The 16,691-nt window shown below is 47.1% G+C and overlaps 2 protein-coding genes across 2 annotated transcripts; one reads left to right on the top strand and one right to left on the bottom strand.

Annotated features, from left to right (window-relative positions):
- Nucleotides 1–2,864: 2,864 nt before the first annotated feature.
- Nucleotides 2,865–10,582, bottom strand: LOC311203001 (cathepsin E-A-like; the record flags this gene model as incomplete). The annotated part of the gene is made up of 9 exons (XM_084277639.1): nt 2,865–3,044; nt 3,137–3,235; nt 5,531–5,675; nt 6,004–6,126; nt 6,789–6,988; nt 7,336–7,454; nt 7,880–7,997; nt 10,169–10,346; nt 10,527–10,582. 9 exons carry the CDS (start codon nt 10,580–10,582, stop codon nt 2,865–2,867), a joined length of 1,218 nt encoding a protein of 405 aa, XP_084133765.1.
- A 5,003-nt stretch (nt 10,583–15,585) lies between these two features.
- LRRC10 (leucine rich repeat containing 10) lies at nt 15,586–16,422 on the top strand (the record flags this gene model as incomplete). The annotated part of the gene is made up of 1 exon (XM_084267468.1): nt 15,586–16,422. The coding sequence occupies one exon, from the start codon at nt 15,586–15,588 to the stop codon at nt 16,420–16,422; it is 837 nt and encodes a 278-aa protein (XP_084123594.1).
- Between the last annotated feature and the right edge of the window lie 269 nt (nt 16,423–16,691).

Here is a 16,691-nt window from a genome sequence, read left to right on the forward strand (position 1 = left end):
AAGCGTCCCAGTTTCTCACCATCCAGTTCTGTCATCATCTTCTTCTCAGCCAGGCCGCTACCTAGCACATGTACTTCATGTATGCCATGAGCAGTGATTTTGCTACCTCTCCCACTTTGCCAGCATTCCCTGGCCCAGCAACTGTGGCAATGGGTGGCCACGCAGTAGCCATTAGTCCCATGGAGGTGCCCATCAGACATGTAGACACATGTTAAATTAGAATGACAGCTCTGAAATCCCACAATGTAATCTGCAGTACACAAGTAACATTTTGCACAGTGGGCCAGCTCCTGGTTAGCTGTAATATTCTGTTTGTTGCTTGCAAAGAAGCTAGTGCTGAGATGAGGCACCAGAAAGATTTCCTCTCCTCATTTAGTCTGTTATCTCACTTCTGCAAACATCTGCGGGCTCTGATTTGTATTAACTTATCTTTTGGAACTACCTGCTCTCTTAGGCACATAAACTATTTGTCTTAGCATAGTAAATGGACTATTTTACCCAACCCAACAATTCACAATTCATGTTCACTGATATAAACAATGGTGAATTATTGCATGAATAAAGGCACTTTGAGACACACGGTTGTCTTGACTGTATTGAACTGTCAAGAAACACTTCTGGCAAAGGTTTGACCCTTCCAACTCAATATGTTCTATGATTCTATAAATCATAGAAACTTGATGCCTACCAGGAACAGCAAGGCAGGCCTACAGAAGTTGGCAAAGCTGGAAAAGACTGAGAAGGGAATAGGGCCAGGGTAGGAAACAGGTCAGAGCAGCAGCTTCCTTCCATTGAACGATTCTAACCATGAGCATGATGAGATATCTCAGAACGAAGACAGCATCGGTCCCTGCATGCGCTGCCTGACTTCCCATGTATTTCTAGGATGTGTTCACGCTCTGCACTGGAATTTACAGAGCTGAGATGTCAGTGCAGGGACCGACTGGCTTCAGGGACACATCCCACCACCCTTCAAGTCCTCTGTCATAAATAACAGCTCACTTACTCTGACTACAAGCTCATGTTTGAGGAAACACACGTATTTTAGAAAGAATGGAAATGCATGAGTCAAGCCTGCTGCAACAGAAGAGAAAACAAAAGTACCCTGCTGCTGTTAAATGAGTGACAGGGCTTTACAGACATTTGTTTGTCTTGGTTTACGACCAAACAAGTGACATTTTCTAGACAAATAAGTTAGCTCATGGTCACTCTGTCCTGTAAGTGTCATAGGGACAAAGGGAAAACAAGGCAAGTTTGGCCTGAAATACATGGTAACTTCACACAGCTCAGTCTTGTCTGCAAAAAAAGAGACAACAGGCAGCAGAGTGCCCGTTGCCAGCGGTTGGTAGCCTGGGTGCCAAAAACATAGGACAATGTGGCCGCAGATCGAGAGCTGTGGAAACATGCACCCCAGAGATGAGTGGTTCATCCTGGAAGGCAAGATCAGTATTTCAGAGAAACCTACAGGAAACCTCTGGCTTTAGCAATACTCACTGAGCCTTACAACTGAAGCTTTAAAATCTAAGGGGCCGATCACAACGCTGCCAAGGCCAGGAACGGATGTTGTGTTTGGTCTGTGCTAAGCACATCTGGAGAGGCACCAGCAGCAAGTTCCCAAGGGCCACCAGCCCCTACCCCAGTGATGCTGCAGTGGTGCTGATCTCCAGCTCCCCCCAGTCCTACCCTGCCTGGGAGGTGCCCAGTGGCTGGGGCTGCAGGCATTTTTTGGCCTTAGGGGAAGATGAGCATCCTCCACACGCCAATACATCCCATCCAGGCTGCAGAACAACCTGGATTTTTAATCATTTCACCCCCTCCTCCCCCTCCTCTCTGGCCTCACTGCACAGAAACTGCTGTAAGAAAACAAACCTAAACTGAAAGAGTGCCAAGTCCAAAGCAGATTTTGTTTGGTTACGTTTTATTCATGGGCAGTGTCATCTTTAGCAATCCAATCAGAGACTCCAAGGTGTATAATTTATTTGACTCTTCTTCTGAATCAGTGCAGCTACCTGTGGCTGTTTCACACCTCTGCCAGTGCTGAAGCTGCTGCCACTGCTGATGAGAAGTGGCTCAGCCAAGGGCAGTAGATATTTATTTCTGGTGCGTTGGTCTCGTAACTCATCTGAAGTGGAAGGATGCTGCAGTATCCCTTTGCAGGTCCCTTTGCAGGGGTTGTGGTCTGAGGTTTGCAATGTGAATAAATGCTTCTCCCAGCTGCCCACACAGCCAAGGGGCAGAGGTGTCAGAGGCTAAAAGCAGCGTCTGACCTAAGATACTGACATTAAACAACAAGATCCAAAAGAGGAAAAACGTGTCAAGGGAGAACGAGCCCAAGGGAAAAAGCAGGTTTGACAGACAGCATAAGGAGCAAGATACTGTGTGCAGGGAATGGTACTGGAAATGAGGGGCCACACTGGCATCAGTCAAATTCTTCTTTATATAAACTGGTTGGAGCAAACCCAAATAAAGAGAATTTATGTGGCAAGAAGGAAATGAGGCTGGATGAAACCCCACACATGGAAAATAAGAAGGAAAAGGAAAAACAATAGGAAATGACGTGGAAACTACCAAGCAAGAAGAAAAAAAGGATATCCAGACCAGACTGGGACTAGTTTCCCCCACTCCTAACTGTGATCTCGTCAGCTTGGCAGTGCTCAGCAGTTTTATCCTTCCTGCCCTTCTGCAAATGTGAATGCTGAGTTGTTTTCACTCCATCCTGAGAACTGTGCTACCCATCAGTGATCCAGGAAAAAATGCTTCTCAGTTGTAAACATAAAGAGATTGAACCAAACTATATAATCTGAAGTGATCTGAAGATCACTACATTAACATTTGGGTTAAGGCAGAATAAATGCTATTAGGGCTCAGTGGTAATCCTTCGTATGAACAGCTTTAGCAAATCCCACTCTGTCATTCCCACGGTCAAAAATGCAATAAAACTCAGACATAAAGACATCTCCTAAAATCCAGAGCGGGCCCGAACGGGTGATGATGTCGAGAGACTGAAAGCCACTCATGCAGAAGGTTTGGTCTTCAATAGATTCCTGGAAGAGAAAGCACATGCCCTTGCAGCCACCTGCTCCAGCCCTGGCTTGGGGAGCAGGAGCAGGGGAGCGGGGAGCCCACGAATACGCACCTTTATGACATATTGCTCTGCTGTCAGCCTGTACTCATGGTGTCCGATTGTGAAGCTTATGTGAGGCAAGCTGGACAGTCTTTTGCAGTCTACAAGAAACTATATGCGACGCACTGATTGAGTCAGGACTGGTTTGCCTTGATTTAAGCATTGCCCTTTGAATTCAAGATTTTTGCAGCAGATAATGTTGAGTTTACTACAGAGAAACAGCATCAGGCTGACTTATGGCCCAACACTGCCCTCCAGCTTCCCAGTGGGAAGGGTCTGGGTCAAACCAGCCTAGCAACCCAGACCATGGCATCAAAGCCCCTAGGTTATCCAGGGCTGATGAAGAGCCTCTCTAGCCCCAAAAAGGACAAGGTGAAGGGGGACTCTGACACCCCCTGTACAACTCAGAAGGAAAACTGTGTGAGCTCCAGAGAACCCATATTAGCAAGGTCTGCTGAGTAGAAGTCCCCCAGCCCTTGGCAGAGACTGGGTAGAGGGGAACTGCCTCCAGCCCATGCAGGCAGCACCCTACAGCTGCAGCTCACCCCACTGCCCCTGTAACATCATTGTTTTAGGGAAAAAAAACCTCATCGAGGAACACGGTACTTTACACTGTGCCCTGGAGTGGGATCTAAAGAGCAGAAGAAGGACAAAATTCTGTCATGGCCGATAATTTCCATAAATAATAAATTCACTTACAGGAACACAGATCATTTCCTGGCCTTTCTAGTTACCTCATGAAACAACTGGCGTGTTAAGTGGCACTAGAAAATGCTCCAAGCCCTAGAGGGATCTTTGCTGTAAACTGTAGTGTTTAAAGTTGTGGGTTTAGAGGCTTCCTATAATGAGGAATCTACATTTTTTGTTATTGTTAAAGCTGTGTTATAAAAACATAGCTCTAAATCTTGTACATGTTTCTCAGGTATCATACCATTAGAACAAAATAAACCATGGGATACAGAGGAAAAGGATTAAAAAAGCCATTATAATGCTTTGTAGGATACAAGAAGCAAGGCATAATTTGTTTACATAGCTACAATGTCCAGAACAAATTAATCCTTTCCAGAAAGAGATAAAGGTTCTGGTAAAATCCACTTATATCTGGATAAATTTGAGCCAATGTACTCAGCCTGCCAGCAGCTGCTACAAAAACAGTCATAGAAAGGCTTATTTTCAGGATACTTTTCTGCAGAACCTGAGATGCTGCCTGGGTGCTCTTATGTAGCACTGGAGTACATAAACTTATTCTGCAATGACCTGTTTCTTGCTTATATGACACTAATATAAGCACATTGGAAATGCATGTTTTATCTACATCCATTAGTATGTACCATTATAAAGCCAACTTGTTATTACAGTGTGCTGCTTGGCACGGAACCGAGAATTGGAATACAAGCAAAATTCAAGGTTTAATTGAGAAAGATGCAACTCCCAGTCTCCTGCTCTTAGAAAAGGAGGCAAATTAAAAGTTTGCTTTTCTCTCTGATCATTGTCCAGCGCACCGGACAACTGTAACACTCTTAATTGTTTCCAGGTGCTGTTTTGCATCAGGATCGAGACAACTGCAAAGTTAACAGCAACCATATGCGGCAACTTGGGGCACCCGAGCTCTGGTGACGTGGTAACTACCCCTGGGAGTAAGAGTCAGCCCAGGGCTGGCAATAAGGCACAGTGAAGATCTTAGAAACAGAGAATGCTTTAGGTTAGAGGGCACCTCAGAGATCATCCAATTCCAACCCTGTGCCATGGGCAGGGACACCCTCCACTACACCAGGTTGCCCAGAGCCCCATCCAGCCTGGCCTTGAACACTGCCAGGGAGGGGACAGCCACAGCTTCTCTGGGCAGCCTGTGCCAGGGTCTCACCACCCCCACAGGGAAGCTGCTGCTCTCTCTCTCTGTAGTGGGGTGGGTTTAGCTGTCTCAGGCTTGTCATCTCAGTGCTTTAGACATTACAAGGGTTTGGTCTTGCCATCTGAAATTTGCCTATGGAGAGATGCAAAGGGTGGCAGGGAGACATCCCAGCCTGACCTGCAGGCACAGTGGTGGGAAAGTCTAACCTGCCTTAAGCAACCTCAGCTCACACAAACTCCCCCAGAGAGGCACAGGTTTACGCTCCCCGTTACTTCTCCCCATCCCTGTCAACTAAGGTGACACAGGAGAGAGCAGCAGCAAAGAGAGGAAAAACAGTGAGGAGACGGTACGGGAGAGGAGGTAGACATTTGGGAGGAGGACTGGGGCAGCAAAGCATATGGGTCAAAACCAGCACAGCTCAAAGTTCAGTGCTCTCCTGGACACAAGGCTTTCCCTGAGACCCTTCTGAGCAATTAATTTGGTTATTCTCCCACCCTACAAGCTCTTAGTACCAAATACCAGTTTCTCTTCCTCTCTGGCTGTATAGTTCTTACCTCCCCAGTATGAGACCGACTTGCCCCAATACGCTCCTGTAATCGCCTGATTTGTGAAGAGGGGCCGGTGATAAGAGAAGTGCCTGAGTCAACGATGGCTTCACAGCCGTGGGAGCAAAGTGCCACCCGGCCCTGGATCTTTATGCTGTGAGTGGGAAACAAAGCATCTTTAAGCAAGTGGTATATCCGCTGTGAGGGCAGCTACGCATCACTGCTCGCTGAAGCAGCAGAGCACGGCCTGAAGTTAAACCTAGCTGCCAAGGTTTCCTGGTCTTCAAGGCAAGAAAGAAGTCTTTAAAAGACAAGGAAACAATGAAAGGAAACTGTAGGGGGGAAACATCTGGTCTGGTGACCTACTTTTGTCTTTCAGGACTCCTACAGCTTTAATCATTTGCCTCCTGCTCATGAATTTGTCCTTACCCGCAGGTATGCATTTCATACACACGTGCATACATACATACATACATACATACTTGTTCAGGTGTATTTGCCAGTAGCTCTTCTCAGTGACTGGGACCCAGTGGATTGACCCTTTGTAGCGGGAATGGTCTATCCCCCCCAGAATCAACTCACCGCCGTTCTCGGTGTCATCTCCTCTGAAAGCAGAAGACAGGTTAGCACAGACATGGGAGTGGGCACTACAGCTTACACATCAGTAATGTTACACTTAAAAAGCAAAAGACAAGAGACAGCCCTTCCTAGACTGAGATACAGATATCTGAAAGGGATAATTTCTAAATTATAACTGCATATGTCCCAACTCAGTCTCCAAACAACCTCTGAGAACGTTTATTGCTGAGGGCTCAGGTGGGCACTGGGAGGAAGTTGAGCCAGTTGCTGCTCTCGCCTCACAGTAAATGCTGGATAAATCGGTGGAGTTACAGCTGGGTCCAGGTAAGGTAACATTTCTTTTCTGAAATGGGGCTACTTGGGCATGGCTCAGCATTTCTCTTCATCTCCTCTAGCCAGAAGGACACCTCTAGCAACTCAGACACGGTGAGTCTGAGCTGGGAGCTTTTCCTTTATTTATGACCAGGTCCATCAAGAATAATTGACCGTCCAAAAACTCATGTGTCTCTCCAGCACATTTTTCCTTTTCACTCCATATTTTTCAGTGTCAAATTTATAAAAAAAAAAAAAAAAAAAAAAAAAGAAGGAAAATTGCTTTCTAGAATTGAAGATTTATACAGATGGATGGATGTCTCCACAATTAAAATAGATTTGCTTCTTTTTTGACAGTGTTGCTTTAAAGACTGACCTTTTCAGGTAGAAAGAGAAGACTGGCTCCACCACCAGCTGCTGGTTCATGATGCGGTCAAACACAGGCAGAGCATTGCCCACTGCTAAGGAGGGGTAGCCCAAGCCCAGCACCCCATCAAAGTGAGCAAGGGCAAAGGTTGTTCCTGGCTCAAACACTGACTCGCCAAAATCCTGTCCCTTGATGGAGATGTTACTGATCTGTTCAGGATAAAAAAAAAAAAAAAACCAAGCAAACCCAAACAAAACAAAGACATCATCAATTATAAGAAATTAGCCAATTTCAGTGCCTTAAATCTGTGGTTGTTTCATCATAAACCCAGAAGAAGACCCAAGAAGACAAGTAGAAATGCAATATAAAATCTTAGGGATTTGTCTGGGCAGTCCAAAGCTGGAGCAGCACCCACACCTCTCAGCACCCAGCTTAGTGGGACCTCACCCTGCCCTTGCCTAAACCAGACAAGTTCTTCCAGGTCAAGGCCAGTATCTGAACTGGCCCGAAAATGGTCAGCCTGGGGGTTGGCACCCCGTGTTAGGTGGAGGCTCACCTGCAGCGTGTCTTTGCCAGCAATGCCCAGAAGCTGTCCCGTGCCATACTGCAAGGAGAAGGCTTCCCCTCCGTGCTCATACGAATCCGACAGAAAGGACTTAAATTTCTGGTGCACCCCTACACAAAGCAAATGACACTTGTGCAGCAAGGGGAGGTCCCAGCAACGCCCCCACTCCCCAGTGCACAGCCCACCAAGATGCACGCAAGGTAGATGTCTTACAAGGAAGTCATTGGTGGAGGTGCCCATTTCTCCATAGGCACCCTAGTTTTTCTGTACTTTGGAGGTTATTTTGGGGTTTACAGGCAAATCAAAACACAAATGGGCATTTCCACCATTTGTAGCTCTCCTGGGTTTATTCCCAGGTCTTTTACATCAGGTCCCTCTTGGTGATGAGGGGTGTTGGGCAGCTGCAGCTGGGGAGAGCAGCCTTTGGGGATGCTCCAAATCCTCCCCCACAAAGCCCTGCTGCAGGCGGACTCCTTGGAAAGGAGAAATGGCCAAGGTACCCCAGACAAGAGGAGCGTAAGGGGGTTTTTCTTACTGCACGCCTCGCTGATGCAATACGCGGAAGGGACCCAAAAATTGGAGGAGCCCGTGTCAAACACGACGGTGAACTTCTGCGGCGGCGTGCCAACACTCACGACTCCGTAGTACTGCGCCTGGGGGAGGAATGACCTGGTCAGTCCCCAGCTGCCTCCCAGGGAGATGTTCCTGAGGTACAGGCAGCCTTGGGAGCATCGAGCAATGATTTCTTGGGGGGTTTGACACAATTTCCTCTAAGTACATGTAAATGCCACGGGGAAGCCTGACTGGCTCCACGAGTGGCCATGGGCAGCAGATTTCACTCCAGCTGTGTGTGTAACAGCCCAGCATTTTTAAAGCCTTTTAAGCAGTCAGGTTCCCCATGAAGTCAACAAGCCCTCTCACAGAATCACAGAATGACAGAATCGGGACCTCCAGAGATCATCAAGTCCAACCCCCCTGCCAAAGCAGGTTCCCTAGAACAGGTCACACAGATAGGTGTCCAGACGGGTCTTGAATATCTCCAGAGAATGAGACTCCACAACCCCCTGGGCAGCCTGTGCCAGTGCTCTGCTCTCGCACCAACTCCATTGGTGGCAAGGTCAGCCCCAAGATGAAGCTCCTTCATGACCACACAGGCTTTCAGGCAGCTCCCTAACAATGTCAGTAAAAAAATCAGTGATGCAAAGACGACATGACCTACCTCCACTGCTGTCAGAGGGCTCTGACCAGTAGCTGGGCTTTTTCCTTTGTAATTAGCAGCTATTAGCAAGTCAAATTAATTCTGTTGCAGAGACTGTATCTGCTGTGCTGAACAAAGTTCATCCAGTGGATAAAGAAACCACTGACCATCCTTGGATACCAATTGAAGCTAGAGATAATCTGCAAACATGGGAATGCTGGAGTGAAGAGCTTATCCATATCCCAAATGCAAGTGTTCAAGTGCCCCTATCTGGAAGAGCACTCCAGCATTAAGAGACCTATTTTTAGGAAGAGGCATTTCTGGAATTCAAGAGCAGATAGAAAAGCAATACCCTTTGCCAAACCTTTTGTAGCAATACAAATATTTGAATGTGTATCTTGAAGTGCATGTCTGTTAATTAATACACTGAACATCACTTCTGGCCCCAGAGCCTATGGTCTGAACGAGATAATGATGAAGAAGCAAGCCAGTGTGCCACTTAACAGATCCACTGGTACACGAGGTTTTTACTCCTTACTGTGTTAAAGAAACCTTTACTGATCAATGTGCAGAGTGAGACACGCTGATTCAGAAAAACCTGAACCCAAACACCTCACAAACACACCACACTGAAGCCTCCACGAAGCTGTTACTGGTGCTGGCTGGATACATGCGCTGCGTGGGGTTTGCTTTCTTCTTTTGGTATTCACCCTTCTTTGATAAGCTTTAGAGCAGGCTGAAATGTTTCTGTCTCCTTTGTTCTTCTTCACACACATCTCTAGCTCATCTTGACAGATTCCTTTACAGCCCTGAAGTGTCAGGAAGCTCTTGCTGAATTATTTTGGCTTTCCCTTCCCTGTTCAGATGCGGCCTCCACAAAATTTCCACAGCTTAGCTTTCCTTGGGTGAGCATAGCAGAATAACCGACTAAAACAGGAAACAGAGCTCAGCCAAATGGACAAAAGAACTAAACCAAGGAAAGGCAGTGGCTGACCTGCTGACTTGCCTGTCTGACATCCAACGAAACTCACATTTTTCCTGTTACAGTTCAGGTGGTAAAATCATCCAGGTTAGTGTAAGAGCCAGGTCGGTCTCAAATATTTCATGCACATCAAGCTCATGAGATAAAAAAAGGGAAAATAAGATCTCTACTTGGGTTTTTTCCATCACTCATTTACAGCTCCACGTGATCAAATAAATGAGATTTGGGGAATTTTTTTATAACATGCAAACTGCTATATTTCTGGTAAATAGTGTATAGCTAACTGAAATAATCAGATTCTGCTACTCAAAACCCTGTCCCGAACCAATACTGTTACAGGTAAACATCTGGAGGTCCAGCCAAGTCCAATATATATCTACAGAAGAATAAAACTCGTCACAGGACTAGCACTGCTGGACTGCAGCAGTTAACCACACTAATAACCTCAATCTATAGAAGCTTTATTTGGCAGACTGATAAACCAGTCTCTGATGATCCAGAACTTACAGCGTAGAGCCACGTGCCATCTCAAGCCCTGTAATTTCCACTGCGAGACGAGGTTTCAAATGCGCTGGGAAAAAACCCAAATCTGCCTTCAAGAGAACAACGAGCCCAGTTGATTGCATCACCAGACCTGTACTTACATTCATGTAATCGTACAGCCTCTCTGAAGCGGTTCCTACTGACAAAGTAACATCTGCAGGGAAGCAATGCAGGTACTTCCGGGCAAAAACGTCGGGGTGGTGATCCCGCCAAAATTCCTCAAGTTCTCCCTTTTCCTTCAGCTGTTTCTTGACTGATTTGAACCGAACGAGGGGGACCCTATACAAACAAAACAAATGCACAAACATTAAGTGGGTCTTCTCTAGAGTTCTCACACACTCTTTTTTTTTAAAAAACAAAAGTCTGTTTCTTTTTTGAGACCCGGGGTAGCACCACACACAGGTCACCCCAGGAAGCCAGCTGAGACGTGCATCACTGATGCCAGATGTGTTGTCTTACCGTTCCAAGGCCGCAGTGAAGGGGATGTAAACCACTGCCAATAGTATCACCCTCATGGCTCTGGGCAGTTCGGGGTCTAGTGGCACTCATTTACTTAGAGGTCCCTTTTTTATACCCCATGGTCAGCAGAGGGACGTTCATTCGCCGGGTCAATCAATCCCAGGAGGTCAGTGCTTTGGCAGAAAACCAATTAATTTGCTCTCAGGGTAACCACTGGATTGTGCAAATAGTGGTGTCCAGTGAAGCTACAGATAACCAGGGCACAGCCTAGACCAAACAGACATTTAACTAACTATCCTTAATGTCTTTTACATAAATATAACAAATGGACTGAGCTTGGCTGCCCTTAGCATGGGAAGGCGGTCTGAGGACTTGCCTGGTTCTCTCTGAGTAAACTTCTTTTCAAAGTCCCCGTAGTGACAAGTGGCCCAGAAGTGTCTAAGGCAGAGAAAGAGGATTTAACTAGTCCACTCTTGCATGGAGACACTTCAGCAGCACTGAGCAGATGGGCATTTGATAGGGTTGTGACAAGTCATCCTCTAACAACTGAAGATGAAATCCCTGTTCATGGGAGAGCTCAGATCCAAACATAAACGTGATTGTTACTCCCCCCTGAAAAAAAAAAAAGGTCTTAAAAGTCAAAAAAGATGACAACCTGTGACACAGAGTAATAAATAGTCCGTGGTTTCGTACACATTTCAGCAAGACATTTGGACATGCTCACTGGGATTTATTTTCCTGCCAGTTTCCTGAGGTTAGCAGCTCCCACCCCTGCCTGACACTTGGGTTCAAGTCAAGCTGGCAGAAAAATAATGGTGTCAAAAAAGAGACTCTGATCTGACAGAGAGCAACCCCAAACCCATTAGCTGCCTGGAAGGAAGCTCAGTATCGAGCCTGCAATTTACTTCTGAGACTTCTTGAAGCTCCTCCCTGCGCGAGGAAGCATAGGGAGCTGTTACACACTGCAGCCTGGCACACAGGAGGGCTAAGTTTGAATAATCAGCCATTTCTGTTCATAAGACCCAATGAGGGTGCTGGGAAAAGAGCAATGATGATGATTATTCCTCTGCAATATATCACTCATTTAAAATAGACTGCCTACCACGGGAAGGTGAACTGGAACTCAGTAACCCTCCCAAAAAGAGAGCAGATGTGTGACTGTGTGTGGCAGAGAATGTATGTCAAGAACATGAAGGAGGAGTCATCATCTGCTCTAGTGACCATGCCCTAGTCAAGAAAAAAAATCAACAGAACAAAACAAACACACAGAGCTTGTGAGTGAAGAAAGGGTCTAAACACCTGCCACAGGCTTTAAATAAATCATTAGGAGCACATAGTAAAGTCATTCTTAAAAACTACTCCTTTAAGCCTCTTTCCTTGCTATGTCAGGCTGATGGAGTAGGGACACATGAAGCTTAAAATAATTATTTTAGTGCTCTATTCATTGGTCACCTGGATTTTTAAATATGTGGTTTGGTTTTTCTTACTTGCCTCCAAAATTGTGAGGGCTGCGCTTACTGCTCTCAGGAAGGGCAGAGCCTGGTGTCATCACAGAGGGGTGTGCAGAGCTTTGGATCTGAAGAAGCACCGGTATCTCTATTTGAATGTTCTACCAAAACAAGAAAACGCTCTCAAAAAAAACAAAACCAAAAAAATGCAGGAATAATAACAAACAGCATTTACATTGATTTCCATTTTATTGTGGGTTTTTTTTTTTTAAACTGCCTCCCTCTGAGCAGTGTTCCCAGTTTCTTCAGGGCTTAGAGGTTTTATACACGTTCTCAGTAAGCAACCATGTTTTCTGTCCCACAGCCTTCCCAGCCATGGAGCTGCAGGAGCTGGGTGCTGGAAATGAGAAGAGGGGGCAGTACCTGTGGTCATTTGGGAGCTTTCAGAAGGCAAAGGCATTTCTCAAGGAGCCTACACACGCCACCTGACACGCAGCAGAGCAGATCATGGCCTCTGCTAGGGCAGTGTCACTTTGACAAAAGCAAGACAATGTCTGTGCTGAGCACCTTTATCGCCTGAACTTTTCCTCAGATGCCACAAATGCTCCTGGAGCGTCATTAATGCTCATGTTGGAAAGCATCAGGATAACTCTGAAGACATGAAGTGGTTTTCAAAAGGCCGCCCTGGGACTGCCTTTGCCTTGGAGCTGCCACTGAGACGTTGATGCTCAGGAGGACTAAGATTGTTCATTTTACTGAGAACGTATCACTTAATTATCCCACCACACAAGGGTTATTTTTTCCCAAATACTCTGAGCTCACACTGTGTTCCAGGCAGATGCTCATTTAGCCAAGAGAGGTACAAAATGCAGCAACAAAAGGTCATCATGACTTTTTTTGATAAGCTGGAATAATGATTAAACTACAGTGCAGAGGAGCCCCAATAAATAGTTGTCTGAAGCTTACAAGTTTCACGAAGTAGAAATAATTCAAGCAGAAAGAATATGTATGTATCTGTGTCTATAGCCATAAGGTATATTGCAAAGTTACTTCTTTACATGTGAATTATTAAGAAAAACCCGTTTAAGCTCTATTAGCAATATAATCTTCCCTAGGCTTTTATGTTGTTCTGATCAGCAGGATATCTCAGAGACTTGTCTAAGGGGCATGTCTTTGCCATGGATGTGAATTTGTTACTATTTATGCCAAACACATTTGCTTTCCCACACCTGTAGCCTGCAGTGCCTGAACGGGACAGGGAGCCCTTTAGAAGTCGAAAGAAATAGAAACAAATACAAAACCATAGGCATATTTTCCTAAAAGTCAGGTCACATTCCAGGGTAACTGCTTGGAAAAGGATGCCCTGGAAAGCCCAGGACTGACACGTTCCCCACGGTGGTCCTCTGACAGGGAACATAGTGTTAAAGCAGTTAAGAAATTAGATGCTCATTCAGTGTGAACTGGGTCTTGCTGCTGGAATGCTACGCTCAGCATGTCCCACCTTCTATTATGAGAGAGTATTTTCAGTGCCTCTCTTTGACAGCATGGCCATAGATGACTGTGACTTCATCTTTGTTCTCCAGGCTTGATACTCTGCCCAGCTTCTCCACCCAAATCCTATTTTATGGCACTCTGGTTCCAGTATACACTGATCTGTCCTGCTGCAACACTGGTCCCCAGTTGCTCTCTCTGTTGTTCTCCTCCCACAGGAAACCCTCCAGACATCCTTCATAGCGTCACTGCTGCAGAGCACGTTCATTCATCTTGGGAGGGGGGAAGACCAGTAACATCCTGTCACCTATACTGCACTGGTAGCTAAGCGACAGCAGTGAGCTCCCTGCTACCAGATTTGACCAGAGATCCAGAGGCCACCTTAGCTGTTTGATATTGCCATTTTCTCAGTCTTCTGCTTGCTCTGCCTTTTGTTTTTCTTAGAATACTCTGCGCCCAGCAATCACATATTTTGGTTGTGTAGCACCTAATGCCCAGAACCTGGCTGCAGATTGTTTGAAGAAAGCATCCTCCCTAAGTTATGCTAAGTGTGGAAAATGACAGCAATGAGCTGTAGATACCAGAGTAGTGAGCTAGCTGCCAAAAGGCTGTTTCACCGTAAAACGTGTTACCAGCTTTCCAACTCAAAGGTCATGGTCCACAGCCTGGAGAAGAGAAGGCTCTAGGGAAACCTTACAGCAGCCTTCCAGGACCTGAAGGGGCGTAGAGGAAAGCTGGGGAGAGGCTGTTGATCGGGGAGTGTAGTGATAGGCCACAGGGCAATGGGTTTAAACTGAAAGAGGGGAAATTCAGATTCCGTATTAGGAATATGGAATATATGCCTCACCATGTGAGGGAGGTGAGGCCCTGGCACAGGCTGCCCAGAGAAGCTGTGGCTGCCCCCTCCCTGGCAGTGTTCGAGGCCGGGCTGGATGGGGTTTTGAGCAGCCTGATCTAGTGAAAGGTGTCCCTGCCCATGGCAGGGGGGCTGGAATTGGATGGTCTTTGAGGTTCCTTCCAACCCAAACCAGTGTGTGATTCTGTGATACTATGGTAGAGCCGTGGCCAGCACACAGGTGGGACAAGCCCTAAGGAAGCTGAAAAGCACAGCAGCTCAAGAAGCCAACATATGCAGAGGTGCCTATACACGGGAAGGCTCCTCCTGGAAATCAGAGGTGCTCCTGACCTGAATAACAATGGGTCTTGCTGTGAGACAGAGGGGAAGAGTTCACACCATCACATCCAAACTTTAAACATCGTATCTCACTCATAGCAAGTGAGACTCTTAATGGAATTAAATCTGTGGCAGATTCTTGCCAGGCTTTGGTACAGACACCCGAACTGCAGTAGCACGGTCAGAGGGGGGTGGGGGAGCAGCCTTGGCTGGCTGTGATAGGGAGCGTATTAAATGGGGATTCAGACAAGAGGCAAAACATAATGTAATGAAAAAGGCCCTACGCAGTCAAGAGTGCCAGAGGCTATAATAAACACCATTAAATTAGCAGCATAAATAGTAGAACAGCTCGAGATAGCAGTTTGCCAAGTATTTGTGTTAAAGGTTTAAGATAAGCACTGGGTGGCAAGTTACACTCTGAAATTATGTATTTGGCACCTTGCAAAGTAAATCCCTCAAAGTGCCACTCGCCTGGGAAGTCAGTCAAGCTCTGACACGTATTTTAAACAGCAATTCCACCACATCTGACATTTCTGCTACAAGTTCCATGAAAGCTAAACATTAAAAATTTGGTCTTTTGGGAGGTTTACTTTGCACAGTCAGAGCGAGAGGTGAGGGGCTGAGACATCCAGGGGCTGGTTTGGGGCAAAATCGGTGAACACTTACAGTGTGGAGGAGGCCAGAAGGAATGTTTTTGGCGGAGCATAGGGTGGGGGTGGAGGAGACCTGTGCTATAAGACGTCCTGTCTGTAATCCCCATCACCAAACACTCATTTAGTTATCAGAAACATTTCAGAGCCCTTGAGATTAATGACTGGTGCCGTGTAAACAGAGCCTTATATTGGGAAGACTGAGTTACTGGGAGGTCAGTGCAGAGCAGGAGAAGACCAAGGCAGGCCCCTGTCCCTTGCATTCCCGGAGCTTCCCAAAGAAAGTAAGTTCTGGTATGGGCAACAGTCTGAAAGCCATTGTTGCTTTTGTGCCCTCTGACAAGTGCCAGAAGTACCTCCTGGAAGACCTAGAAGAGATGCCAGTGGACAAAATGGTGGATCTGAGCGGCAGGCAGCTGAGGCGGCTGCCCCTGCACATTTGCTCCTTTAGGGAACTGGTCAAGCTCTACCTGAGTGACAACAACCTGAACCATCTGCCCCCTGAGCTGGAGCAGTTGCAAAACCTGCAGATCCTGGCGCTGGACTTCAACAACTTCAAAGCGCTGCCCTCGGTCGTGTGCACGCTGAAGCAGCTGTGCATCCTCTACCTGGGCAACAACAAGCTCTGCAGCCTGCCCCTTGAGCTCCGACTCCTGCAGAACCTCAAGACCCTCTGGATCGAGTCCAACTGCCTGCAGTGCCTGCCTGAGGTAGTGTGTGAGCTCAGCCTGCTCAAGACCCTGCACGCCGGCTCCAACGCACTGCGCACGCTCCCTGCCCAGCTGCGGTGCCTGCAGGAGCTTCGCACTATCTGGCTGTCAGGCAACCTGCTGTCCGAGTTCCCCTCCGTGCTCCTGGACATGCCTTTCCTGGAGGTCATCGACGTGGATCGCAACTCCATCCGGTTCTTCCCCAGCCTGGCTCACCTCCCTGGCCTGAAGCTGGTGATCTATGACCACAACCCCTGCAGGAACGCACCCAAAGTGGCCAAAGGAGTCCGCAGGGTGGGGAGATGGTCAGAGGAGACCCCTGAACCCCGCAAGCGGTCCGGGGCAGTGATAGCAATCACACTCAATGAGAAACCATCACTACCTCCTGCCACCAAGCCTGAGCCAGAAGCTGAGCCCTGCTGATGCTCAGCTGCCCGCTCTGGCAAAGGTGGCAATGCACTCAGACGACTGCCCAACCTCTACTTCTCCTTCGCTTGCTGGGGACCAGGGAGCACCACACCATCTGGTTGGTATTCAGGAGTAGGTGTGCCACCTCAGAGCCAGATGACAGCAAGACTCTCTTGTACAGACACCCCCTTTTGCACAGCACCCGGCACTCTCACTAGAGCAAAGACTTTGCCCCTTTCCACCTCCTCCCATGCTGGACCACTCACAGTTGAAGACACGGTTTA

Source organism: Gallinula chloropus (genome assembly GCF_964237585.1).
Source record: "Gallinula chloropus genome assembly, chromosome: 1".
Lineage (NCBI taxonomy): Eukaryota > Metazoa > Chordata > Aves > Gruiformes > Rallidae > Gallinula > Gallinula chloropus.